The 27,042-nt window shown below is 36.2% G+C and overlaps 1 protein-coding gene across 7 annotated transcripts in view; it reads left to right on the top strand.

The window, feature by feature from the left end:
- gak (cyclin G associated kinase) overlaps positions 1–27,042 on the top strand; it is a 52,404-nt gene that overhangs the window by 5,838 nt on the left and 19,524 nt on the right. For 3 of the 7 annotated variants that reach the window (XM_048188768.1, XM_048188765.1, XM_048188763.1), the window contains exons 3-16: positions 318–377; positions 1,274–1,388; positions 2,646–2,788; positions 3,390–3,515; positions 4,579–4,668; positions 6,219–6,354; positions 6,447–6,559; positions 7,015–7,065; positions 10,070–10,145; positions 17,112–17,232; positions 22,164–22,169; positions 23,540–23,589; positions 23,687–23,835; positions 25,892–26,014. In XM_048188768.1, coding sequence (XP_048044725.1) covers positions 318–377; positions 1,274–1,388; positions 2,646–2,788; positions 3,390–3,515; positions 4,579–4,668; positions 6,219–6,354; positions 6,447–6,559; positions 7,015–7,065; positions 10,070–10,145; positions 17,112–17,232; positions 22,164–22,169; positions 23,540–23,589; positions 23,687–23,835; positions 25,892–26,014 — 1,359 coding nt within the window. The remainder of the gene's footprint in view (positions 1–317; positions 378–1,273; positions 1,389–2,645; positions 2,789–3,389; positions 3,516–4,578; positions 4,669–6,218; positions 6,355–6,446; positions 6,560–7,014; positions 7,066–10,069; positions 10,146–17,111; positions 17,233–22,163; positions 22,170–23,539; positions 23,590–23,686; positions 23,836–25,891; positions 26,015–27,042) is intronic. The other 4 variants (XM_048188766.1, XM_048188767.1, XM_048188764.1 and 1 more) reach the window with 3 other exon arrangements.

The raw sequence follows: 27,042 nt of genomic DNA, 5'->3' as shown, positions 1-27,042 counted from the left end.
CGCATAATCCGACGCATGCATGCAGCATGAATGACGAACACTTTGTAAAGATCCATTTTGAGGGTTATATTAGCTGTGTTTATGCTGGTTAAGGCAGATTTAAAGGGGTCGCACACTGAATCGGTGCATATATAATTATGACTCAAAATAGGCAGTTAAAAAAATTAATAAAAAAAAATCTATGGGGTATTTTGAGCTGAAACTTCACAGACACGTTCAGGGGACACCTTAGACTTATATTACATCTTATTAAAACTGGTTCTAGGGCACCTTTAAAAAGTTCCTTTTAATTTATTTGTTTGTATGTTTGTGTGCAGAGACTTCTCTCCCATGAAGAGGAAAAGAGCAAAGCCATCATTCAGGAAGTCTGCTTCATGGTAATTATTAACTGTCTTTAACTCTTAAATGTATGAATGTTTCGCTAATCATTATTACATTCTAATATCTAACACGGATGGCTCTCTAACTGCCGCAATATTATAAAACTGGCTCCTATTCACTATCTCAACCATATTTTCAAAACTATTGTTTTCAGTGGCTTCAAAATCAATATTTTAATCGCTGACAGCTTCTTCACCAGATCCACCATCAAGTGACACTGACACTGATATTTGATTGCAGTACAATACTTGCTCTGCAGTAAATCACTGAGCCATTTCAAGTTTTGCCCGTGATAGTAGTGTATTCTTTTGTTTTCTGCCTGCGGTAATTATGAGTGAAGCATCACGTCATCATTTTGTATCAGACATTGCCACCTTGAGGAGTAAAGGTGAATTGCACTTATCGAGTCAACAGAGATTGAATTATTGTTGGGCAGAAAAAATATATACTTGCACTATTACGTACTTCAGGTCGCTAGTGACCCTATACACTTTTTACAAAAAATTAATTACAAAAACAATCTTTCATAATTTTGTTTTTTCTTGATATATTGTTTATAATGAGTAGATTGAGGAATACTAATAAGGTTGATGTCTAACTTTTAAAAAATGAACGAGGGGGAGGGTAGTGAATGATGTCCCGGGTCGATAAAGACCCAAAGTATGCATTTAAGGGTTAATTTAACAAGTTAACTACATTATCACAAAATGTCCTTACTATGCATGTTTTTTTTCATGCCTAGTTAGGCAAAGATGTTGCTGGCCAAAGCATCTCTTGCATTTTTCTGTCACCAGTTTGTAAAAAAAAAAAAAAAAAAAAAAAAAGCATTACCCAGTAAATCTTTCTAAAAGCTATAGGATGCCTGATTTGCTTCTCCATGTACTCTGTGTAGAAAAAGCTGTCTGGTCACCCCAATGTCGTGCAGTTCTGCTCCGCTGCGTCCATCAGTAAAGAAGAGTCGGACACGGGCCAGGCTGAGTTCCTCATCCTCACGGAGCTCTGTAGAGGTACGAACACATCATCGCAAACACACAGTGCTGGTCTCTCGTTTATCAAAAAAAATTATAGAGAAAGCCTTCTTAATGGCAAATTTATTTATCAGTCACACTTTAATTCGTTTTATTGTTATTTGCAGGTATCAGCTAGCATAATTTCATTTTTGTATCTCAAATTTTTTTTTTTTAAATATACAAATATTTATAATATAAATATACAAAATTCCAATTTTTATACCTTTTTATAGAAACACTTGCTTCTCTGCATTTCTCCTGTTCTATCATTTGCTGTTTAGTCTAGTTGTCTAATAAATATTGCATTGTATATTATGAATATTGTTAGCTTTTTGACAAATTGCTTTTGTTCCTCTTTTGTAAAGCGTCTGCTAAATGCATAAATGTTAATGTTAAAGGTGCTGATTTTTCAAAAATGCTGTTGAAAGCGTATCGGACCGAGCTCCACAACAGATATGTAGCCAATCAGCAGTACGGGGTGTGTCCACTCATGATGGGGGAGGAGAGAGAGTGAGCAAGAGGGAGATTTGAAGAAAGACTGTAGAAAGAGAGATGGCTGAGAGACATTACAAAAGAGAAAAAGTCAGAGGAATATCACTGTGGGTTATGATCAGGCAAGAGCTTTAGGACCCGTGGTAATATTAGAAAAGATTTCCAGCACTAGAGAGAACTAAGCAGGAGGGCCTGAAAACAGATGCAGAGATTGCATTGTTTCTGCTCCATATGTTGGTAACATTGGTTTTTAGTGTGTGCTGCTGGCGACTGACAACAAACTCTTGCTTGTAGATACTCTTGTGTACTGCATGTTCATTTTTTGTGCTTCCTTGTTGTTCATTCATCATCTTTGGTTCGTGAAGCATTATTTTGCTTCGCTTCTGCTATGATAAGAGACACTCTTGCATTGTGTGTTCTTGCACTTTTTGTGCGGAGCAATGAAAGGAGTGTATGAATTTCAAATATGAACCGTTTTCAACAACGATTTTGAGAAATCGCATACTGCACCTTTAATGTAAGAAGATCATGCCATTAATCATGATTTAACTGACAGCCCTGTAGCACAGTTTAGTTTTAGTTACTGGATGTTCTCTGTGCATTTAAACTCATATCTTGGTAAAAGGCTAAGATGTTTTTTTTTATAAACGTGAAAGGGAAACTCTTCACTGGCTTAACACATTCCACTCTCTCCTTCTGACTTTGTGGAACTGGTGTCGGTTTCCTGTGTTCATGTTGACCTCCACCCTCTGTTTCCTGCAGGCCAGCTGGTTGATTTTGTGAAGAAGGTGGAGCAGAAAGGGCCCATGTCATGTGACACAGTGCTGAAGATCTTTTACCAATCATGCCGTGCTGTGCAGCACATGCACAAACAGTCTCCACCAATCATACACCGTGACTTGAAGGTAAGGCTCCTCCCTCTTTCAGTCTGCAGACTAAATCCTTGCATAATGATTTATTTACAGAACATCAAAGTAAGATATGAACAAAGAAGTGTTTATTTATTAGATTACATGTAATAGGACTTATTAAAGCAGTAGGGTGAATCTCTTGGAAACACTTCACTCCAAAATCAAATAAAAAAAAAACCAAACAAATGTTTTCATGACTGTTAATTTCACTTACATTTTCCATTTTATTTTATTATAATAATAATAATAATAATAATAATATATTTTTATTACATTTTAATTTTTTTTTATACAATTGTTTTTATATATTCTCAGCAGATAATTTTTATTACTGTATTTTTTGTTTATTAATTTTATAAATTAAATCTAAATATACATTATGCAGTACAATGAATACTATCATAGTGTTGTGTGTGTGTGTGTGTGTATATATATATATATATATATATATATATATAATAGTGGTAAACACAGTAACACATGGCCTTGGGTGACTTACTGCTTTAATAAATTTGCACAACAACGTGTCTTTTCTCACTTGACCTGTGCCAAATGATCAAGTACATAGTCTGATGACGACATTTCTTCATTGTAGATCGAGAATTTGTTGATCAGTCACCAGGGCACCATGAAGCTGTGTGACTTTGGCAGCGCCACTACCGTGGCACATTACCCAGACTACAGTTGGTCTGCCCACAAGAGATCAATGGTGGAAGATGAGGTAAGAAATGCAAAAAATTATCTTCTCCAAGAGCCCTTCCAGCTTTATGCTACATAAATATTAGCACCAGCTTAACATCATCATGACATTGTTGTCCTCCGGTTGGTTCATTTTGCCATCATTTTGATTGTGATTCATGGATTGTCACAATAATTGTGGAAATGATTACGTGGCCAGAGAGAAATATTTTGCGGTGATTGTATTAAAATCTCTGGCTATTTCCCGTTGAAGCATTCACTGATTTAATTGTTTTGTTAATGAAATTAGTTTGTTTGGTTTCTGGTCCTCTTAAATCAGTTATTTGTAGTAAATTGAAACCCACGCAATGCACAAAGCCCGCCATTTCTCTACGCATAAAAAAATGAGTCTGTTTGTGCTTTTTCAGTGGAAGTGCATTTTTGTAAGAACTCAACGAGGACCAATTTTTAGCATTTTACAATCTTCTAGCAAAGTTTTTTTTTTCTTGTAGTGTTTAGTTTTGTAGACATAGACATTCTGTTATGTAGTGGAATATAACAATTAATACTTTTATCCCACAAAGATGCATTAATTTGTTTGCAATAAAGACATTTCTAGTGATACAAAAGTTAAATAAAATAAGGTCGATTTCAAATGCTGAACCTTTTATTCATCAAAGAATCCTGAAAAACATATATTGTGGTTTCCATAAAAATATTAAATGACTGTTTTCAATATTGATTATAATGAGAAATGTTTCTTGAGCAGCAGATCAGCATATTAGAATGATTTCTAAAGGATCGTGTGACACTGAAGAGGAATGATGAGTAATGATGCTGAAAATTCAGCTTTGATCACAGAAATAAATTACATTTTAAAATGTATTCAAACATATTCAAATATTTCACAGTATTCTGATCTAAATAACGCAGCCTTGGTGAGCATAAGAGACTTTTTTCAAAAAACAGCAACATTTGAAGCATTGAGCAAGGCCCATTTATTTATCATAAATTATTTATCTGAATCCACACATGCACATCTTTTAACATGAAAGCCGACTGAATTATAAATGATTTCTCTAACTTATTCTCTGTTTATCTCTCAGATCACTAGAAACACGACTCCAGCATACAGGACACCAGAGATGATCGACCTGTATTCTAACTACCCAATAAATGAGAAACAAGACATATGGGTGAGTGATAAGAAGACTGAAAAGGAAAGCTGATTTAGAGATGAAGCAAGTTGATGCAAAGTTTTAAAGATCACGTTTTTAATGTTGTTTATATGTCTTTGTGGTGTTTTTTAATATGCTTTAAGACAAACCATGTGCAAATACCATTGCTGAGTATTTTCTCCTTAACTGCAGTGGAAAAAAAACACAGTCTCAAAAACATGGTTTGAAATCGTAATCGTGAAATCTTACGTCACAAACTACCTTGTAACCAATCACGTCTTTAGCATATCATTAACTGTGCTGCGAAGCAGGGGAGTCACAAGAGAAGCCAGGTTATCCCGGTACATTTTTCTCTTGATATGAAAAATCCGGTACATTTAGCAATATAGCAGGTGAATTATGTATGATGTAGCCTATATTACGAGGTTATGATGAACTAAATGCCTTTCTCCACTGACGTTCTGAGTTGTTCAAAGCGTCTCTAAGGATGCTGATTTTCAGAAGACAGCTGTCTGACTCCGAGATGGAGAACGGGAACATGTTTGTGTAACATTAGCAACACATTATTAGCTGTTTGATAACGTAGTTAAGCAAAAGGCTAATTATATTAATTATCATATTTTTACTTGTAGACGACCTTGTATAATTCACTCTTCCTCTGAATCATTTTCTGGTTCAAACATATATATCTGAATTAAACTAGTATTTTCACTTGTCATTGTGCAGCGTTTACTACAGTAAAGTTGACCAAGTAGATCTCTGAGCTGGTGTGAGTGAGTGGAGGCGGGGCTAATTTGCATATTCATGGTTCCGTGTATACTAAATGAAGCAAGGGTGAATTAAAGGTGCTACAGAGGATCTTTTCATCGACTGAGAAACCAAAGACTGTTAGTGAGTTTTTTAAATGAGTGCATGCGTAAGAACAGCCCCCCTCCTTCACAGCTCATTTCGAGGGAACGCCTCCCAAAACTCGTGCACGAGTATTGGAACACGAGTGTTTACCACCAGCATTCGCTGTGTCGTGTTAGTGGATTCATTATGTCGGACTCACCGCAGGTAACTCATAATCTGCAGTTGTTACTCCTGTCTCCTGACAAAAACATTGCATGCGGCGCCTGTGGAGTGTGGAAAGTTACTGGAGCGCGCACGTCTCTCACAAGGAACGTCATGGCAGTGATTGACAAGCCAGAGGGCCAATCGTTTACGCGATGATCACGTAAATGATTGGCTGATGTTTTTAAGGCCCTACCTCTTGCACAGATGATGTATATTGATATTATTCATTTCAGTGCACCTAATAAATAGTCTTTCTTTTATCAGTTAGTAAAGACAGTTTCAAGTAATATTGCATTTTTTGTCCAAACTAGATGTGACGAGAAGGTATCAAATGATCAATTCTTTTTTTGTTTTTTCCAAACTATGTTCTGATTGGCAGTTTTGATTGACTTTGGCGTGTTAGTGTTACTTGTCACATAGCACCTGGTTAAGGTGCATTGTAACACACTATTTTTCTATCTGCAGTTATTGTTAGTTGTGTTTTTAAAGAGTCTTGTTTTTTTCCCCTGTAGGCTCTGGGCTGCATCCTTTATTTGCTTTGCTTTAAGCAGCACCCATTTGAAGAGGGAGCCAAACTCCAGATAGTAAACGGCAAATACAACATTCCACAAAATGACACCAAGTACACAGTCTTTCATCAACTCATCCGTAAGTATCCCGCAGGAGCTTAACTACATTCCCTCTTCCCAAAATCTCTCCAAATTCATGAAAAATGAAAAAGCCTTGTGTGTTTGTTCCAGGATCTATGTTGAAAATCAACCCAGAGGAGCGGTTGTCGATCAACGAGCTTGTTAACCAACTGCAGGAGATCGCTGCCGCCAGAAACGTCAACCCCAAATCTCCAATTACTGAGGTACTACCCGTGTGTTCTGAGGGTCTCTTAGATCAAGTCTTCACTAGTCATTCATAGGTTGCTAAATATGTGATGCAAGAGTTTATAATGGTCAACAGAAATGGGTTTTATAATGGAATGACCTCTTCTGTTAATCTGCCAAGCCAACACGGTTATTATGATTTAAAAAATGCCCCAATACTGGAAGAATAATTAATTAATCAGTCAAACTGATTAATCTCAGTATTTAGTCATTTTGAGATCATGTCGTCAACCAGTAACCATATCCTGTTTACAGTCCCGGTCACTTCATGTGATTTTACTGATCGTATAGCTATCTGGTTTGTTAAAATGGTTCTATTTACATTTGGTCAAATAAATGTGTCCTCGCCAAACGAATATAAATCCGATCATCAATTCCCATGCTATATGCAAATTTAACGGAGTTCACATCGCTGCATTTTATTTATCATCAGCGAATTTCAAGATCAAAGACCGCAATAGGAGAGAGAGCGGCATCAACACTGGTAAGATCATTTAGTCTCAATACATTTAATGAAGACGATTGTGTGATGAGCGTCTGCGACTTACTTTCAGTTACATTAACGGCAGTTTGTGCGTCTGCTTGCCGAAGAGATACTCGGCTACTCATCTCCGGTGATGCGTGTTGCAGTAGCGTTGTCATATCTGGCTATAACATGTCATATAGCCTATAACACGCTCTCATATTTATGTTTTGTTTTGAATTTTGAGAGGAGTAAATATTTACATGTGTGTAAATATTTTACATATGTGGTTTCAACAACCAGATGCATTTACACATGTCCGGTTTCATTTGGAATGCGTCTCAAACAACTTCCTGAAGTGGTTTGAGCAATCAGATTTAAATCCGTTTCGGAGGGCATTTACACCTGGTCTTTTCACGATCGGATAGCTATCTGATCAGAGAAAATGCATGAAGTGACCAAATGTAAAAAAAAGGCCCCAAGATGTAAGCTGGTCTTATGTCAGATATAAAAATAACAGCGTTTTTAATACATAAAGTATGTTTTCTAGTGAATTAAAAATTTGAGGGAAAAAGTTTGTAAAAGCAGTACATTTCTTACAATTTATTGTGTGTGCATGTGCTTTGTGTTTAATATATGTAATGTATTAATTTATATAATATCGTGTGTGTATGTAATTGCTTGACAGCCCTAAAAAAAAAAAAAAAAAAAAAAAAAAAAATATATATATATATATATATATATATATATATATATATATATATATATATATATATATATATATATATATATATATATATATATAATTACACGATGTGGCGATTATTTAATTATTTAATCTAATTAATCGCACATTAAATTTGGCTGAGAAATTACTCCCAAAAAAATAATTTAAAGCCATTATTGTGCTAAATGAGAAAAGCGTCAAATAGACATTACAAAAAGTAGCTTTAGGAAAAAAATATTTTATTTGATTCAACATAGAATTTGTTAAACTAACTTTTAGGCTTCAATGGCCATGAGTGTAAGTACATGTTGACAGAATTTTATTTTTTGGGTGACCTATACCTTTAATTTTTTTATTAATATGGATTTTTTTATTTTTTTTTTTCTAAGAAAAAATGATAATCTAAATAAAAAACTAAAGTCATTCATTCAACTATTCTGGTCTGGCTTTATAGGTAATTATTTTCATTGGCAAAATTGAGCAAAAGCAGATAATATTGTGTCTGATTCTGATTGGTCAATAGCTGTGTTTTATTCACAATAAAACACGGCTATGACCGCTTCACCCAAAAGTTCTGTGTATCACTACACAACACCCTTAGCAACCACTCTTAGCAACGTAAAATGCTTGTTCTCAATTGATATTGTTCATTGAAGCTTACTGTATTATGTAAAAGAGTATTGCGAGAAAGAGATCGAGTGAGCGAGTTTATTACCTGCATTCAGATTTAGCATTTTCCATCAGGTCAGTCCTATGTTCATAATAAAAAATCTGTTTAAATGTCCTATGTATTATCTTGTCCTTTTAACAGTTAAGGGGTTTTCCCGTGACTGACAGCACTAGTCAAAGCATTTGTCAGCTGTGTCTTGTTCCGCATTCACAATAATTCAGTCTTTTCAATGTAAAAATCTTCGCTACTGACTGACACACTCATTAAGACAATCTTTGCCGCCATCTAATGGTGTAATAATGTAACTTCTGTTGCTGTTCACGGTCAGGGACTATTTTTTCCAGCGGAAGGAAGGCTTTTAGTTAAGGTTTACTTCAAGAAAGTTGCATTAATACATATTTTTGGCTTTAATATTTGTATTGTGTAGTAACTGTATTATAAAAGCAATAAGGTACTCGAGGCTAGTGCTGTATCCACTTCGCGTCGTGCCAAACAACGCTCTTCTTATTCACGATACAGCACAGCCTCTCGTACCTTATTGCTTATATATATATATATATATATATGTGTGTGTGTGTGGTGTTGTTATAATACATAATAATGCATGATACACATCATATTACATATATAAATACATATATTACACTAATATTAATATATTTGGTATAAAATAATATATAATTTGCAATCATTCAATTATTGCAAGTAGTATATGTGTATATATGTGAAATCAAGAATCGCCCTCTTGGCTATCAGCATGAGCCATTGAAAAACGCACTATGATCTACCACTACTGACAATTCATCTTGATTTTAGTAACCTCTCTTTCGGAGCTCTTGTTTGATCACCAGACTGGTTTGGTTGGTTGAATGAGACTCTTTTGGTGCTTCATTTGAAACAGACCCTTCATTCTTTCACACTTACACACACACACACACCCGCAGAGCCGAGCAGAGTCCCACATACTGATCGCAACTCTCTGAAGGGCCATTTAGAGACACCGCTGCACTCTTCCTTTCTTGTTCTGTCCTTTCCTTTCCTCCCTCCCTCCATGACCTGGAGACAAAGGAGCATCTCATCCCTCTTTTTTTTTCACTGACCTAATGGCCACTGATCTCACTATACATAAGACAGAAACAGGACTGGTAAACAAGTAGGACAAGAAAAGGATTGGGCTGTTCCAGCCATGTTTGGTCGAAGAACGACTGATTTGGACTAACAAATCGTCAGTTCTTGGATTAATAATTATGCATGTGTATGATCTAGTTAAGAGCATCCATACAGCATTTGTATGAGTGTTTGCATACAGAAATCAGTGTTATGCTATGTGCACACATGGTGGAGAGGGCGGCTTTAGATGTATCTGATCTGGGTTAAGAAGGGGTTTCTCTCTGGATTAAAGTGATTACCACCAACAGCCAGAAGCAGAGAGACACACAGAGCCTGCAGCGATTGAGTCGTCTTGATGTACTGCAATCATTGAATAGCGTTCAGATCCATGAGTATTCTGGAGTCTGGTGTCCTGCTTTTCTCCTGATGTGTGTGTGCATCGGACTGTTGTCCAGATGAGTCTGTTAAGTTCTTACTACTGTCTGAAGTCTGTGTATGACGGCTATGAATCTCTACAGCTCCTGGAGCAGAACGGAGGTTTCGGGAACAACAGCGCACAGCTTCCTTCTCAGATCAACAACATACACAATGCTGGTGAGTTCTGCATTCAACTCATTCTTTTCTGAGCAAAGCGTTTTCTTTGTAGGTTTCTGTAGATTTGACATGTGGTTTCCTTTTTATTCAAATGTCATTCTTTCTTTGCAATTGATGTGATCTGTTCTCTGGAGGGATTTCACACTACCTTAGAAAAATACTGAGTAAAGGTGAACAGTAGCAGTGAAGACCATGCTGTTTGATCTTATCCTGTCGTAGGATCTGTTGATGCACTGACATCCTGTGTTTACATGCATTACATTTTGCAAGTTTCTCCTTATTTTGTGATGCCGTTTTGCATTTTTAGTTCTGTAACATGCATATAGTTTTCATTATTTATTATGGTTGGTTGGTTGTTGTTTTTTTTATTAATGTTTATTTGTTTCTTATTTATTTTAGTAAATGTTATTTTTTTCTTAATTGATAGTTATAATTATTCTTGTTAGATATTTTTGTTTGATTGGTTAGTTATTTTTTGGTTTGTTTGTTTATGTTTGAGTTTTTTTTTTTTTTTTTGTTAAAGTTTCTTTAGTTTGTCTTGTTGGTTGGTTGGACGTGTTTGTTGCTTTTAGTTTAGTTTTAGTTTTTTTTAATGATCGTTTGAGTTGTTGTTATTATTATTAGTTATTGTTATTAGTTACTATTGGTTAGTTTTTCTTTAGTTTATTAATGTTCGTTTGTTGTTTTTTTTACTTACACTAGTTAACTTTATTTACTTTTTGGTTATCAATTTTTGTTTGTTAGTCATTTAGTTATTTTTATTGTTTTGTTGGTTAGTCTTGTTGGTATTCATTATTAGTTGTTTGGTTAGGTATTTTTTGGTTTGTTAATGTTTTATTTTTGTAGTCACATGTTATAACTTTTAAGTTATTGTTTGGTTTGTTAATTGTTGTTAGTTTTTTAGTTATTTTTGTTTGTTTCTTTAGTTAATCTTGTTGGTTGTTTGATTAGTTGTTTTTTGATTGTGTGTTAATGGTTTGGTTTAGTTATACTCTGCTGTGAAATATTTCATCGCCGATAAACCTTGCTCTTTGTGAGTGCTTGTGTAGAGTAAAATTATTAGCCTCTACAAATGGTAACATGCAGTGTATAATAATATGGACAAGTAATATCCGGCACAGCTGTACACTTTGTTAAACTGCTAAAAAGCTCTTAATGCTGCACATTAATGTATTCAGGAACTGGCTGAGTTGTGTAAACAATGATTTCTGGCTTTAGACCCACCAGCTTTTGTGATAACGAGAAGTACTTTGTTTGTGAGAGATTCACATCAAAGGGCATTGGAGATTTTACAGGATACAGCTGCGTCAGTCATGTCATTATACTTTTGTTAAAACCACACACACAGTTTCAATGAGCTCTTCACGACACTTTCGAGTTCATAAGTGTGACTTTTCACCTGACAAAAATACACACGCACACACACACACACGTGCGCAAATGCATTAAAGTGCTTATACATAAAGCTCATACCTGCTTACACCACTAGACTTAACAGGGATCTGAGACGTGTTTCATACTATAGGGTGCTGCTAGTTAACTTCAACAGCAGTGGATGGATGCATCAGTAAGAACCAACTTAATTTTGAAAATTTTGCTAAACATTATATTTCAGCCAACATGATGTTTCAGGAGTGTAACCCTCCACTTACCATCATGCTGCCATAATACAGATAATGCTTCGTACACACCCCTGCCCCCATATTTACCCCAAGGGATGATTTTTCTCTCTCCATGCTGTAAGAGGATTGGTCTCTAGTCACCATCTGCTGAGTTTACTCTGATTTTCTGAGTGAACACAGTCAGAAAGTGATAATACTACTCACAAAACCGCATACGCAAGTCTCAATTTCAGTCCATTGAAAGGGACATATTCTACACTTTTGTAGCATTTCCTTTTTACCCCTTCAATCCACTTGTAATGTTAAGCAAGGTTTGTTGCACCACAAAACCTTTGCTTACTTTTATTCTTTCTGACCCTGAGAATTAAAAAGGCTGTTGCTACTGTACCTTAAAACTTCTACATCTAAATAGCCTCTATTATCTTTGCATATTAGTGTAGTTCACAACATTTTGGTTGGTTTTTAATTATGTTAATGTTAGTTAAAAATAGAGTTGTTCATTGTATGTTAATTTTAGTTATTATTGAAATTAGAATTAACTAAGATTAACATGCTGTTTGATCATGTTAAAGGGGTGGTTCAGTGGTTTTTTTCTATGCTTGATTGTGTTTTTGGGGCACAGTTTCTTAATGCTTTGTTTTTTTTGAAAACACTGTATTTTTCATATATTTTAGCTTTATTCTACACCTCTGTTTCCACTGTCATATAAACGGCTCCTTTGACTTCCTGCTTCTATGAAGCCACTCCCTCCGAAATACGCAATGTGCTCAGATTGGTTAGCAGGTTGGTAGCTGGCCCAGTGTATCATGATTCGCTGAAGCTTCCGGAAACGCCACGCCCCTTACCATTCGTAGTTCGTGCTTCAGAGGAAATGTAAATAATAGCGCCTATATTGCTGTATCAAATTGAGCTTGAATCAGACCCAGATGAAGAGGGTCAAGCTGCAATCGCAGCTTTTAAAGGACGATTATGAATGGTATTTCATTTAGTATTTGTGTCAAAGTGTTTAGATGCTGTCACTGCTGTTTGTTAGCTTTCAGCAAGGCAAGGCAAGGCAAGGCAGTTTTATTTGTATAGCACATTTCATACACAATGGTAATTCAAAGTGCTTTACATAAAGAATAATAATAAAAATAGAACATAAGGAATAGAAATAACAGTAAAAACAGAGAATTTTACCGCAATATTTAAAATGCATTAAAAGTCAGAATCAAGATGATACATAAAAGATATAAAATACATTAAAAATGAAATAAAACAGGAAAAGGAATTTAAAGAATAAAAAGATAATACGTATAAAATAAAGTGCAAACAGTTCGGACATAGCACAGTGCTCAATCAGCAAATGCATAGATAAAAAGATGTGTTTTGAGTCTGGATTTGAATGTGGCTACTGTAGGAGCACACCTGATCTCTTCTGGAAGCTGGTTCCAGCTGCGGCTGGCGTAACAACTAAAAGCAGACTCTCCCTGCTTTGAGTGAACCCTTGGTATTTTTAAGTGTGTTGATCCTGATGATCTGAGTGATCTGTTAGGTTTATATTCTATGAGCATATCTGCAATGTATTGGGGTCCTAGGCCATTGAGTGATTTATAAACGAGTAACAGTACTTTAAAATCAATTCTAAATGCAACTGGAAGCCAGTGCAAGGACTTGATGACTGGTGTGATGTGTTCATGTTTTCGGGTTCTGCTCAGTATCCTGGCAGCAGCGTTCTGTACGAGCTGCAGTTGTCTTATGGTCTTTTTGGGAAGGCCAGTGAGGAGCCCATTACAGTAATCCACCCTGCTGGTGATGAAAGCATGAACAAATTTCTCTAAGTCTTGACTGGAGACAAAGCATCTAATTCTTGCAATATTTTTGAGATGATAATATGCTGATTTAGTTACTGTCTTTACATGGCTACTGAAACTCAGGTCTGACTCCAGAATCACACCAAGATTCCTGACTTGATTTTTAGTTGTTTGACCCCTAGAGTGAAGGTACGTGTTCACTTTGAGAACTTCGTCTTTGTTTCCAAACGCAATGACTTCAGTTTTGTCTTTGTTTAACTGAAGGAAGTTTAGGCACATCCAATTTTTAATTTCATCAATGCATTGGCACAGGGAGTCAATGGGGCTGTAGTCATTAGGTGAGAGGGCTAGGTAAATCTGGGTGTCATCTGCATAGCTGTGATATGCAATTTGGTTCTTTCTCATTATTTGGCTCAGTGGCAGCATATATAGGTTGAACAGGAGGGGTGTATGAAGTATTGAACCTTGAGGGACTCCGCATGTCATGGATGTCCACTCAGACTTATAGTCACCGATACTCACATAATAACCTCTCCCTTCTAAGTATGACCTGAACCATTTAAGGACCATCCCAGAAAGCCCAACCCAGTTTTCGAGCCTGTCAAGAAGAATGTTGTGTATACGGTTTTATCTTGACTAAAGCTTTACTGTAGCCGAATACATGACTGAGTAGTAGCATTTTTGTAAAGGTAGCATTTAATTTATAGAATGAACAACTGTTTGTCTATGAACATAGACATTTTTTGGAGAAGTAACAGTTATACACTAGAATTTAGCTAACTGGCTAGCGAAGCAAAAACGAGTTGCTCTTTGTATATGTCCTTGATGCATCCAAAAATAGCAACAAAACTATACGTTTAAAAGACATGTACAAACAATAAAACGTACTTACAGTTTGAAGCCAATATACAGCAGCTTCTGCTTTTGAAGTGGGAACTGCTTCATCTTTCAGTAAAAGCCTTTGTGCAAATCCAGCATTGAACTCGTCTAGATTCTGGAAGCTGTCTTCAGCGCCGCATCCAGTGTAGAAAATATCACAGATTGTAATGGGTTCTATTATCATTTGACGTGTCGCGCCGCTCACGTCCGGTGTACACAACTCTTCCTCTTCCATTATGCTGCGCCACATGGCCTCGCCCATTTTGTTGCGTTTTCCCGGGGGGGTGTTTTGCCGGGTTTATGATGTCACCAACCCGGGAAGAAGCTTGTTATAGTCCAAACTGGCCGTTTTTGTAGGCATTAAACTGCCATAACTTTAAAAGACAATATCTCCGTTTGCATTGAACTGTCAGTGCTGTAACTTTGCAGACACTGTTTATGCTCTAGCAGCAACATTACACACTAACTAAAGTTAAAAAAGTGAAATCGCAATGAACTACCCCTTTAACTAATGTTAACACAGGTGAGACCTTATTGTAAAGTATTACCAATTATTCCTGTTTCTTTATTAATAGAAGTACGTATTAGGCTAGTTGATTTGATGTGGTTAGTTGGTTAATTATTTATTTTATTGGTGAATGTTTGTTTGTTTGTTAGTTATTGTTTCTAGTTTAGTTTAGTTATTAGTCACTTTTAAGTCACTTTATAATAAGCCTCATTTCTTAACATTAACTATGAACTAACAAGAACTAACAACAATAAACTATATATATATATATATATATATATGACACACTGCAAATACATCATAATGCAACCAAATACAGAAACACGCTGCAAATACGCACAACTATATATAAACGCACTGCAAATACTCACAGTGCAACCAAATATAGAAACGTGCTGCAAATACTCACAGCCCAACCAAATACAGAAACGCACTGCAAATACTCACAACTATCTATATATATATATATATATATATATATATATATATATATATATATATATATATATATATATATATATATATATATATATATATATATATATATATATATATATATATATATATATATATAAACACACTGCAAATACTCACAGCGCAACCAAATACAGAAATGCACTGAAAATACTCTATGCAACCAAATACAAAAACGTGCTGCAAATACTCACGACCCAACTCAGCGACACCACTGATGAGTAGACATTGAACAATAAGCATGTCCCAGCTAGGTTCGTCACTTGTTGGGTACCCCTTGAAACATTTTCGTTGTGGTCTGTGCTATTTGCAGCTCGTATCTGTATTTGGTTGCATTGTGAGCATTTGCAACACGTGTTGTCAAACTGATGAAGATGTTTTCTTAATTTGCTGGTGTTTTTTCTATTTGCATGTATTTTCTTCAGTTGCAGTGCGTTGAGCTCACTTGGCCACCGTACATTTGATATGTATGGGTTTTAACTCCTGTTACTGAATGTTAGGTTCAAATGCTAAGATGATGGTCATGTTACATAAAGCTATAGAGTGTATGTACGTGATGTCACCGTTGGCTGGAGTTACTGCGATTACGCCCACTGAACGGCAAAAAGACTGAGTGGCATCATTGGTTTTCAGCATGAACGCCACTAAAAACACACAAAACGCATCTAAAATGAGAAAGAGCTTTGCGATTGACTATATAAATAGATTTGACAAGAAATCTGAGGTATGTTATAAGCAAATAGACTGCTGAAATTCACAGAAACAACTGGACTTTAGGTACTGAAACCTGGATTTGCAGTTATCATTTTGTGTCAATATGAAGAATTTGGGGGTAAAATAACACCCTATATACTGTATTGTTATGTATTGTATTGACAACTCATCAATTAAATATTTACCCTGTTATATTCTGCATAATTGGGTGTTTTTAAGTAAGCACTGACAAAAACTTATACTTATTGATATAAGTGATCACCTGGATTTAGATCTAGTACATGTATTGTATTTATATAAAGCATTCATAGGCAAATTTGCTTCATGTATTTCCCTGGTGTCAAAATCAGGCGCATATAAATGTCAGGAAACACGATTCTTGGCTGCATGTCAATATTCAAGGATCACTGTCTGGATCTTTGGTAAGTTGTAAGGAACACTATCGAGTCCAACCTTTAGTTTAAACTGATAATCACTTTTATTCACGTTTTCGCAGTTTCCCCTATTAAATCCAGTCCGGCTAAGGGGGGCGTGTTCCGGCGGGAAAGTGGATATGTCAGTGCATACCCTCTATAGCAAGTCTGGTCAACTTTGCAGCTTTTTCTGATTAAAGGCAGCCTACTTAGACTGGAAAAGACCATCAGATGCCTATGCAAAGCTACCAACCTCAGTTTGCATGGTTTAAAATCTGTTATAACTGTGCACAAAGAATACCTTGTGTACATAGTAGTGTTTGCAAAAATCTTGAATATCATATGGCATGATCCTCAAACTTTGGCATTTTTGACTAAACTAACCCCTTAAAATCTGATAATTTAAAAACAGTTCTTCGAGACATGTTATGAGATGATTGTGAGTCATTGCATTGAAACATTTCTTGTGTGCATATGTCAAATATATTAAGCAAAACTATTGTCCTGTAAAAGCACTTTTGACAAATGTTGGCCTGCAGTTATATGGGTGTTTGAATCTCCAGGTGTGTATGACACAGACCCAGCCATGGGTGGAGGCTTCCTGGATATCCTGAAAGGAGGAACTGAAAGATTTCTCACCAACATCAAAGACACTTCTTCCAAAGTCATCCAGTCGGTGGCCAGGTGAGTAACTCATTCAGACAGCAGTAAAACACCCCTGCGGCTGTCGCACACTAACTAGTGCACACGCCTTGCTCGAGTATGTTTTGGCTTGCCTTGGTTTCGCTATGATGCATCACTTTCCGCTGAACCATTGACAGATTCAGCCGAATGAAGGAAGAGGTCGTAGTGGTGTAGTAGAGAGTACTAGTAATCTACTGGTGGTTAATCTGATATCACCTAATCTAGCTCTCAAGCAATGCCACCCGCTGCTGACTTTGAGCATGTTTTCTAAAATCTGTGACCTATTCTTAGTATAAATAGATTCAGAGGCTTTTTTCATGAGCGTTAGACCTCAAAAACATGCTGTCCTGACATGAAGGCTATTTAAAAAGGTAGGCAGAATAATTAGGAAACCTTCCTTTGGCCAAATTCCAAGATTAAGGACGAAACAAGACTAGTGTTATAATTAAATAATTACACACACTGCGTTCCAAATTATTATGCAAGTGACATATCAGTACGATTTCAGTAGAATAAACATTCAGATTTTAGTTTTTCTAAGAAAATGTTTATTTGTTTATTTATCCATGTTTTTTTAGATAACTGGTATCAATCTCAGTCAAAATAATTTGGCAGATCTATGGAAACCATACTTAGAGGTTGTTCCACATTATTAAGCAAGTCACAGTTCTCATGCAATATGAGGAGGAAGAAAGATCTTTCTGAAGATGAAAAGCATGAAATGGTGCAATGTAGTGCAAAAGACATGAAAACAACTAATATTGTGTGAAACTGAATGGAGATTATCAAATTATCATAAGATTTGTGAGTGATTAGAGCACAGCAGAACTCGGTCAGATAAAGGTTTATTAATGAAAGTTCCTGTAAAAAAAAAAAAAAAATTGTATTAAATGTATTAATTAAATTTTTAATGTATTCAAAGGGCAGCTATAAAAAAGCCAGTGTTGAGCAGCAAACAGGTATTTGAAGCTGCTGGTGTCTCTGGAGTCTCAAGAAGCTCTCCATGCAGGCTGGCAGTTGTGCGTAAAGATGCATTTTAGCCACCATTAACCAAACCTCATAAAGAGAAACAAAAATAGTTTAAATAGTTTTATTCACTGACTAATGCCGTACTACAATGGATGGTCTAAATGGATGGATTTCTAGATGGTTGGTGAATGGCCACCACGTTCCAACAAGACTGTGACGTCAGCAAGGAGCTGGCGGGTGGTGATTTGGGCTGGAATACTGGGAAGTGAGATGGAAGGTCCCTTTAGGGTCTCTGAGGGTATTTAAATGGCTTTTGCAAGATATGTGGAGTTCATAACCGGCCATTTTCAGCAACTGTATAAAAAGGAGGATAGTGCCTTCTGAAATACAATGAACTATGCATTATCCCATGCTGCAAAAAACACCACAGCGATAAAACTGTTTGAAAATGTATTTCTACACCCACTGTAAATGTTTCTCTTTGTGAGGTTTGATTAATGGTGGCTAAAATGCATCTTTACGCACAACTGCCAGTCTGCATGGAGAGCTTCTTGAGTCAAGTCAATTCAAGTCACCTTTATTTATATAGCACATTTTACAATGCAGATTGTGTCAAAGCAGCTTTACATTGATAACTGATATATTATTTTCGGCTGCACAGCAGCTCTTAAAGAATAGTGTCAATGCAGGCAGATCAAAGCACTGTTGAATATTAAATGTCAAGTCAAATGTTAAATGTCCCCAACTAAGCAAGCCAAAGGCGACAGCGGCAAGTAACCGAAACTCCAGCAGGTGACATCAGGTGGCAAACGGGTGTCTCTGGGTCACACCAGCAGCTTCAAATGCCTGTTTGCTGCTCAACACTGACTTTTTTATAGCTGCCCTTTTCATGCAATTAATGTTTTTGACAGGAACTTTCATTAATAAGCCTTTATCTGACAGAGTTCTGCTGTGCTCTAAATCACTCACAAATCTTATGATAATTTGATAATCTCCATTCAGTTTTCACACAATCTTAGTTGTTTTCATGTCTTTTGCACTACATTGCACCATTTCATGCTTTTCATCTTCAGAAAGATCTTTCTTCCTCCCCATATTGCATGAGAACTGTGACTTGCTTAATATGGAACAACCTCTAAGTAGGGTTTCCATAGACCTGAAAAACTTTTTTTTTTCTGAGATTGATACCAGTTATCTAAAAAGACATGGATAAATAAACAAACATTTTCTTAGAAAAACTAAAATCAGAATCTTTATTGTACTGAAATCTTACTGATATATCACTTGCATAATAATTTGGAACGCGGTGTATATATATCTCAGTCAAACAAAAAAATTATTCAGACACACACATATATATATATATATATATATATATATATATATATATATATATATATATATATATATATATATATATATATATATATATATATATATATATATATATATATATATATATATATATATATATATATATATATATATACACTAGTGGGTGCAGGACACTATAGTTCATTTATGTAAGTGAGGATAGCAAAATAAAGTAAACTGTGACATATTATACCCAAAAATTCTTCATACAGTGGACTACCAGTAAAACTGATAAAAATTTGGGACCAAAAATCTTTCACAGAAGTGAGTACACCCCTCACATATTTGTAAATATTTTATTATATCTTTTCATGTGACAACACTGAAGAAATGACACTTTGCTACAATGTAAAGTAGTGAGTGTACAGCTTGTATAACAGTGTAAATTTGCTGCCCCCTCAAAATAAATCGACACACAGCCATTAATGTCTAAACCGCTGGCCACAAAAGTGAGTACACCCATAAGTGAAAATGTCCAAATTGGGCCCAAAGTGTCAATATTTTGTGTGGCCACCATTATTTTCCAGCACTGCCTTAACCCTCTTGGGCATGGAGTTCACCAGAGCTTCACAGGTTGACACTGGAGTCCCCCTTAGAGACCTTGCGCTCCTCCACCTTCCGTTTGAGGATGCCCCACAGATGCTCAATAGGGTTTAGGTCTGGAGACATGCTTGGCCAGTCCATCACCTTTACCCTCAGCTTCTTTAGCAAGGCAGTGGTCGTCTTGGAGGTGTGTTTGGGGTCATTATCATGTTGGAATCCAATATGTTGGATCATGCTCTGCTTCAGTATGTCACAGTACATGTTGGCATTCATGGTTCCCTCAATAAACTGTAGCTCCCCAGTGCCGGCAGCACTCTTGCAGCCCCAGACCATGACACTCCCACCACCATGCTTGACTGTAGGCAAGACAAACTTGTCTTTGTACTCCTCACCTGGTTGCCGCCACACACGCTTGACACCATCTGAACCAAATAAGTTTATCTTGGTCTTATCAGACCACAGGACATTGTTTCAGTAATCCATGTCCTTAGTCTGCTTGTCTTCAGCAAACTGTTTGCAGGCTTTCTTGTGCATCATCTTTAGAAGAGGCTTCCTTCTGGGACGACAGCCATGCAGACCAATTTGATGCAGAGTGTGGCGTATGGTCTGAGCACTGACAGGCTGACCCCCCCACCTCTTCAACCCCTGCAGCAATGCTGGCAGCACTCATACGTCTATTTCCCAAACACAACCTCTGGATAAGACGCTGAGCACGTGCACTCAACTTCTTTGGTCGACCATGGCGAGGCCTGTTCTGAGTGGAACCTGTCCTGTTAAACCGCTGTGTGGTCTTGGGTCTTGGCCACCAAGCTACAGCTCAGTTTCAGGGTCTTGGCAATCTTCTTATAGCCTACGCCATCTTTATGTAGAGCAACAATTTTTTATTTCAGATCCTCAGAGAGTTCTTTGCCATGAGGTGCCATGTGTGTTGAGTTATTTTGAGGGGACAGCAAATTTACACTGTTAAACAAGCTGTACATTCACTACTTTACATTGTAGCAAAGTGTCATTTCTTCAGTGTTGTCACATGAAAAGATATAATATTAACAAAAATTTGAGAGGTGTACTCGCTTTTGTGAGATCACTTTTTTTTTTTTTTTTTGCTTAATTTTCCGAAAAAAAGTATTATATTATAATTAAAAGAAGAGTATTTTACCATTGCAATATATGTATTTGTATTTCTCAAATCATTGTTATTTTCGTTTTAATACATACATTATAGTAGTTAGTTATTAATATTTTGCCTTTGTTTTCATGTTTTCAGTTTTTTTTATTATTATTTTATGTCATTTTTATTATTTTTGTGGGGTTTCTAATTTTTCTAATTTTAATTTTTCATGTAATTTATATTTTAATTCAGTTAAATAGTTGTAGGTGATTTGGGATAGTTTTAATAGTTTTTTAATAGTTTAAACACAGTGTCTCAAATGCAAAAAATAAACATAACACAAAATAAAAACAAAAAGACATTTTAAAATCTTGTTGTGGTTTCGTGAGATACCTTATTCGAATACATACTGCACAATTATTCCTTTACAATGAACGTGTGATCCATGATATCCGATTTTACGAACAATTGATTGGTATGATTTTTTTTCTTTAGTTCTTAATCAGTTTGTCTGGAGTGCTGCTTTTGTATGTTTTTCTGTAGAATAACAAATGCTTATGCTTCATACTCGATAAAACGAAGGACATTTTATAAATATAAATGGGTCAATTCTGAGTCCATGCTGATTTGATTATCAGAAGGTAAATTTGATCTGGCTAATTGTAGTGACTGCATGTTAATCTCTTGGTAAACTCAATCAGGGTTTTGTTTATGACACACACTGGTCTACCAGATCATAAATTCCCCTCCATAATCCGTTTGCATTTATTAATCATGTTTAATAATTATCCCCCTTTCATCCCCACAAGTCTGTCATGTTTATTTTCTCCTCAGTTGGCCCAATTTGCTTTAATTTTTTATTTATTTTTTTCATTGTCTTTTGTTCATTTTGTTCCTGAATCACATTTCTCGGTCCCAAATCACCAACCCCTTTCAGCTCCAGGTAACTATGGGACAGCGCCTGTGTGTCCGTGTTTGCGTTACACACGTGTATGTGTAGAGCTGTTGTGTGAACTTCACTCCACCTTCATCTCATGCCTTTGTACTCTGTTTGTTCATAACCACAGTCTGCTCCCATCAGCACAGCTTGATCAATAGAGTTTCTTAACAGTTTGAACAGCTTGCATACTAAATACACATGTGTGAATGCTACTCTTTGAAATGACTTTAAAGGAATAGTTCACTTTATTCTATACTATATCATGGTATATTCAAAGTCTTCTATATATACAGTATATAATATAGACCTTATAAAGTTTCGCCCCTTTTCAGCACTGCACTCATTGTGTTCAGTCTTCCGGTTTATATTTCCACAGCGTGAAGGCAAGATCTTATAGATTTATGATTGAACCGCTCGTTTTAAAATCTTCCCGGTCTACTGACATTTATGACATTCGCTTCAAACATCACAATGCTCATGATAACTTTTGTTAACTCTACAGTAAGTAAATCCACTTCACCAGCTGATTATTCTTTGTCAGCGATGCCATAGAAATATACAGAACTATTGTAAAAACGGACAAAATTCTAAAGATGGCTGCGCGCTTGTTTCTCTGACGCATAAGGTCTATTCAGTACCTTTTCAAAAGTGTGGGGTCAGAAATATTTTTTAAATGTTTTTGACAGAAGTCTCTTATTCTCACCTAATCTGTTTTTATTTAATAATAAAAAAGTTACAATTATTAAATATTGTTAAAAAAAATTAAAAACTGGTTTCTTTTTGAATATGTTTTAGATTGTAATTTATTCCTGTGATGCCAAAGCTGAATTTTCAGCATCATTACTCCAGTCTTCGGTGTCACATGATCCTTCAGAAATCATGTACTTATTTGTTGCTCATGAAACATTTGGGTAACACTTTACAATAAGGCCTTATTCGTTAACATTAGTTAATGTATTAACTAACATGAACTACAAATGATCCTTTGATGAAGAGTTAAAAAGAACAGCATTTATTTGAAATAGGAACCTTTTTAACATTATAAAAGTCTTTACTCTCACTTTTGATCAATTTAATGCATCCTTGTTGATATTAGTATTAATTTCTTTCCCCCCAAAAAATCTTACTGACCCCAAATTTTGAACAGTAGTGTATATAACAGACTGAATGTAAGTAAGTTAGTTTTCCTTTTTGAGTGAACTATCCCTTTAATTGTAGTCTTTGCTTTTCGTAGTAAAGTTTAATGACTCTTGAGTTTTGACACAAGCCGTTACTCTTATTCCCGTTGACAGATTTTCTGTCTGTAATCTAGATGTTCTTCTTGTGTTGCTGTTGTGTTCACACATTTAAACATTTGTCCTATCCTGTGTCAGTTATGCTAAGGGAGACCTGGACCTGTCCTACATCACCTCCAGACTAGCAGGTACGATCACCTGTGAAATAGGAATTTAGAGTCATTTTGGATGTCTTAACCCTAATGATTTAAAGTTAATTACTTGTCTGTTTGTGTGTTTTTGCAGTTATGTCTTTCCCAGCTGAAGGTGTTGAATCTGCCATTAAGAATAACATTGAGGATGTGCGTCTGTTCCTGGATTCTCGACATGCGGGTCATTATGCAGTATACAACCTCTCCAAACGCTCCTATAGACCAGCCAGGTTTCACAACAGGGTGAGAGCAGATAGCAGAGCATTTTGCTTTTTCTCGAATGCAAATGATTAACAGCTAATATCATCCAAATCCAGTATGGTAAATAAAACTAAAGCTATTAAAAATAGTTTAATTTAATTGAAATAAGCTTAAGTAAAATGTAAAAATAGATATAGAAAAACTAAAAAAAAAAAAAAAAAACTTAAATGAAAACTTTAAATGTTGCCTTGGCATGTAACTGAAATAAACTAAAACTCATATATAGCCAAAAGTTTTGGGACGCCTGCCTTTACGTGCACATGAACTTTAATGACATCCCATTCTTAATCCATAGGGTTTAATATGGAGTTGGCCCACCCTTTGCCGCTATAACAGCTTCAGCTCTTCTAGGAAGGCTTTCCACAAGGTTTAGGAGTGTGTTTATGGGAATTTTTGAACATTCTTCTAGAAGCGCATTTGTGAGGTCAGGCAGTGATGTTGGTGAGAAGGCCTGGCTCACAGTCTCCTCTCTAATTCATCCCAAAGGTGTTCTATCGGGTTGAGGTTAGGACTCTGTGCAGACCAGTCAAGTTCCTCCACACCAAACTCACTCATCCATGTCTTTATGGACCTTGCTCTGTGCACTGGTGCGCAGTCATGTTGGAACAGGAAGGGGTCATCCCCAAACTGTTCCCACAAAGTTGGGAGCATGAAATTGTCCAAAATGTCTTGGTATGCTGAAGCATTCAGAGTTCCTTTCACTGGAACTAAGGGTTCAAGTCCAACCCCTGAAAAGCAACCCCACACCATAATCCCCCTCCACCAAACTTTACACTTGGCACAATGCAGTCAGGCAAGTACCGTTCTCCTGGCAACCGCCAAACCCAGACTCGTCCATCGGATTGTCAGACAGAGAAGCGTGATTTGTCACTCCAGAGAGCATGTCTCCACTGCTCTAGAGTCCAGTGGCGGCGTGCTTTACACCACTGCATCCGACGCTTTGCATTGCACTTGATGATGTAAGGGTTGGATGCAGCTGCTCGAACATGGAAACCCATTCCATGAAGCTCTATACACACTGTTCTTCAGCTAATCTGAAGGCCACAGGAAGTTTGGAGGTCTGTAGCTATTGACTCTGCAGAAAGTTGGTGACTTCTGCGCACTGTGCGCCTCAGCATGTGCTGACCCCGCTCTGTGATTTTTACGTGGCCTACCACTTTGTGGCTGAGTTGCTGTTGTTCCCAATTGCTTCCACTTTGTTATGATACCACTAACAGTTGAACATGGAATATGTAGTAGTGAGGAAATTTCACGAATGGACTTATTGCACAAGTGGCAACCTATCACGGCACCACGATTGAATTCACTGAGCTCCTGAGAGCGACCCATTCTTTCACAAATGTTTGTAGAAGCAGTCTGCATGCCTAGGTGCTTGATTTTATACACCTGTGGCCATGAAAGTGATTGGAAAACCTGAATTCAGTGATTTGGAGGGGTGTCCCAATATTTTTGGCAATGTAGTGTGTATATATATAACAAAAACTAATAAAAATGACAAAAGAACAAATTACACAATTACTAAAAATTTAAATAAGATGAAAATTTAAAATATGACAAAAAAATTAGTAAATACTATAATAATAAATAAATAATACAAAATTAACTAAATAAATCCAGAGTAGATGCCATACTTAATTTGATAAAAATGAAAACAAGGCTAGACAGAAGTACAGCAACATTGATTCAGCCTATGGCATGAGTTTGTGGCGGGGCTGTTAGATGAGGAAACCTGTTCATAAATAGTCATTATTCGTGCCTCTTCTTTATATATATATATATATATATATATATATATATATATATATATATATATATATATATATATATATATATATATATATATATATATATATATATATATATATATATATATATATATATATATATATATATATATAGGCAAGGTAATGACACCGTTCACTTTTAAATATGGTGTCTACTGCCTATTGTTTCATGTGTCTATTATCAACACATATTGTAATTGTTTTTCTGTGCCGTACCGTACTTGATAATACTCATAATTGTGTTGTGTGTGCAGGTTTCAGAGTGTGGCTGGCAACCTAGACGAGCTCCTACTCTGAAGAACTTGTACAGTATATGTAAGAACATGCATCAATGGCTCAAACAGGACCAGAGGAACATCTGCATTGTACATTGTCTGGTGAGCACACACACACACACGGCCCTTTTTCGCTGATATTACTGTCTGTTACTTTATAACATGTCCACAAACAAACATTATATTGTTGTCTTTGTTGATAAGTCATAATCTTAGTTTTGTTAACCTATTTAAACATCCCAATTAATATAACACTGCATCTTCAGAAGAAAAATCATGTGGGGGTATCCAAGTGTGTCTTGTCATCTTCATATTGTGGCTTGTGATGCTCCAATCAATTGGCTGTAGATCGGTATCGGCCGATATCACATTTTTTGACTTGATCAGAAGTCACTCAATTTGGCAGATCTCACCAACCGATCGCAATTTTGATGACGCATTTAAATAGAATACAGATGGATCTTTTGCGCCATGTTCTGCTTTGTAACTTCATGAAAACATTAGTAAACCATAGTAAATCACACATCTTTATTTAGAGCATGCCGTCTAGATTCAAACGAGCCCACAAACAACAAGACATCATGTGTAGATCTTGAGAAAAAAAAGCTGTAGGACTTCCGTGATCTGATCGCATCGTGATCATGACACAGTGTTTTCCAACATAATTTGAAAGTTCAACCATTGGAAACTGGATCTCGGGTATGGTGGGTAGGGACGATGTGTCAAGACCAGTCGCATACTGTTTTACAGCTGAAGCTCGCTTGGATTGATCGCTCTGATTGACAGGTCTTGATATAACGTACGCCATAGAATAGGAGCTGAAACGGCGCTGGAAGATCATCACTCATCAATCAGGATCTTATTACTTGATACTTATTCTGTGCATTTATTTTTATGCTTTGTGGCATTTACACATGCAAGTAATTATTATGTTCAGTAAAACACTTCATTTGTTTGAAAAGGTTTTTGGACATTTAATAAAAAGGCTACCATGGTTCCAAATGTCATATCAACACATAATTTGGCCCAGATGCAGTTGACATGATTGTGAACAATCCCAAACTTGGTTTTATGAGCAGTCATATACTTTCTAATGGTCATCATGTCATGCATGAATAACAAAAAAATAA

The sequence above is a fragment of the Megalobrama amblycephala genome, linkage group LG4 (assembly GCF_018812025.1).
Source record: "Megalobrama amblycephala isolate DHTTF-2021 linkage group LG4, ASM1881202v1, whole genome shotgun sequence".
NCBI lineage: Eukaryota > Metazoa > Chordata > Actinopteri > Cypriniformes > Xenocyprididae > Megalobrama > Megalobrama amblycephala.
Note: the sequence above shows the minus strand (reverse complement) of the source record. Positions and strands in the feature narration are given on the sequence as shown.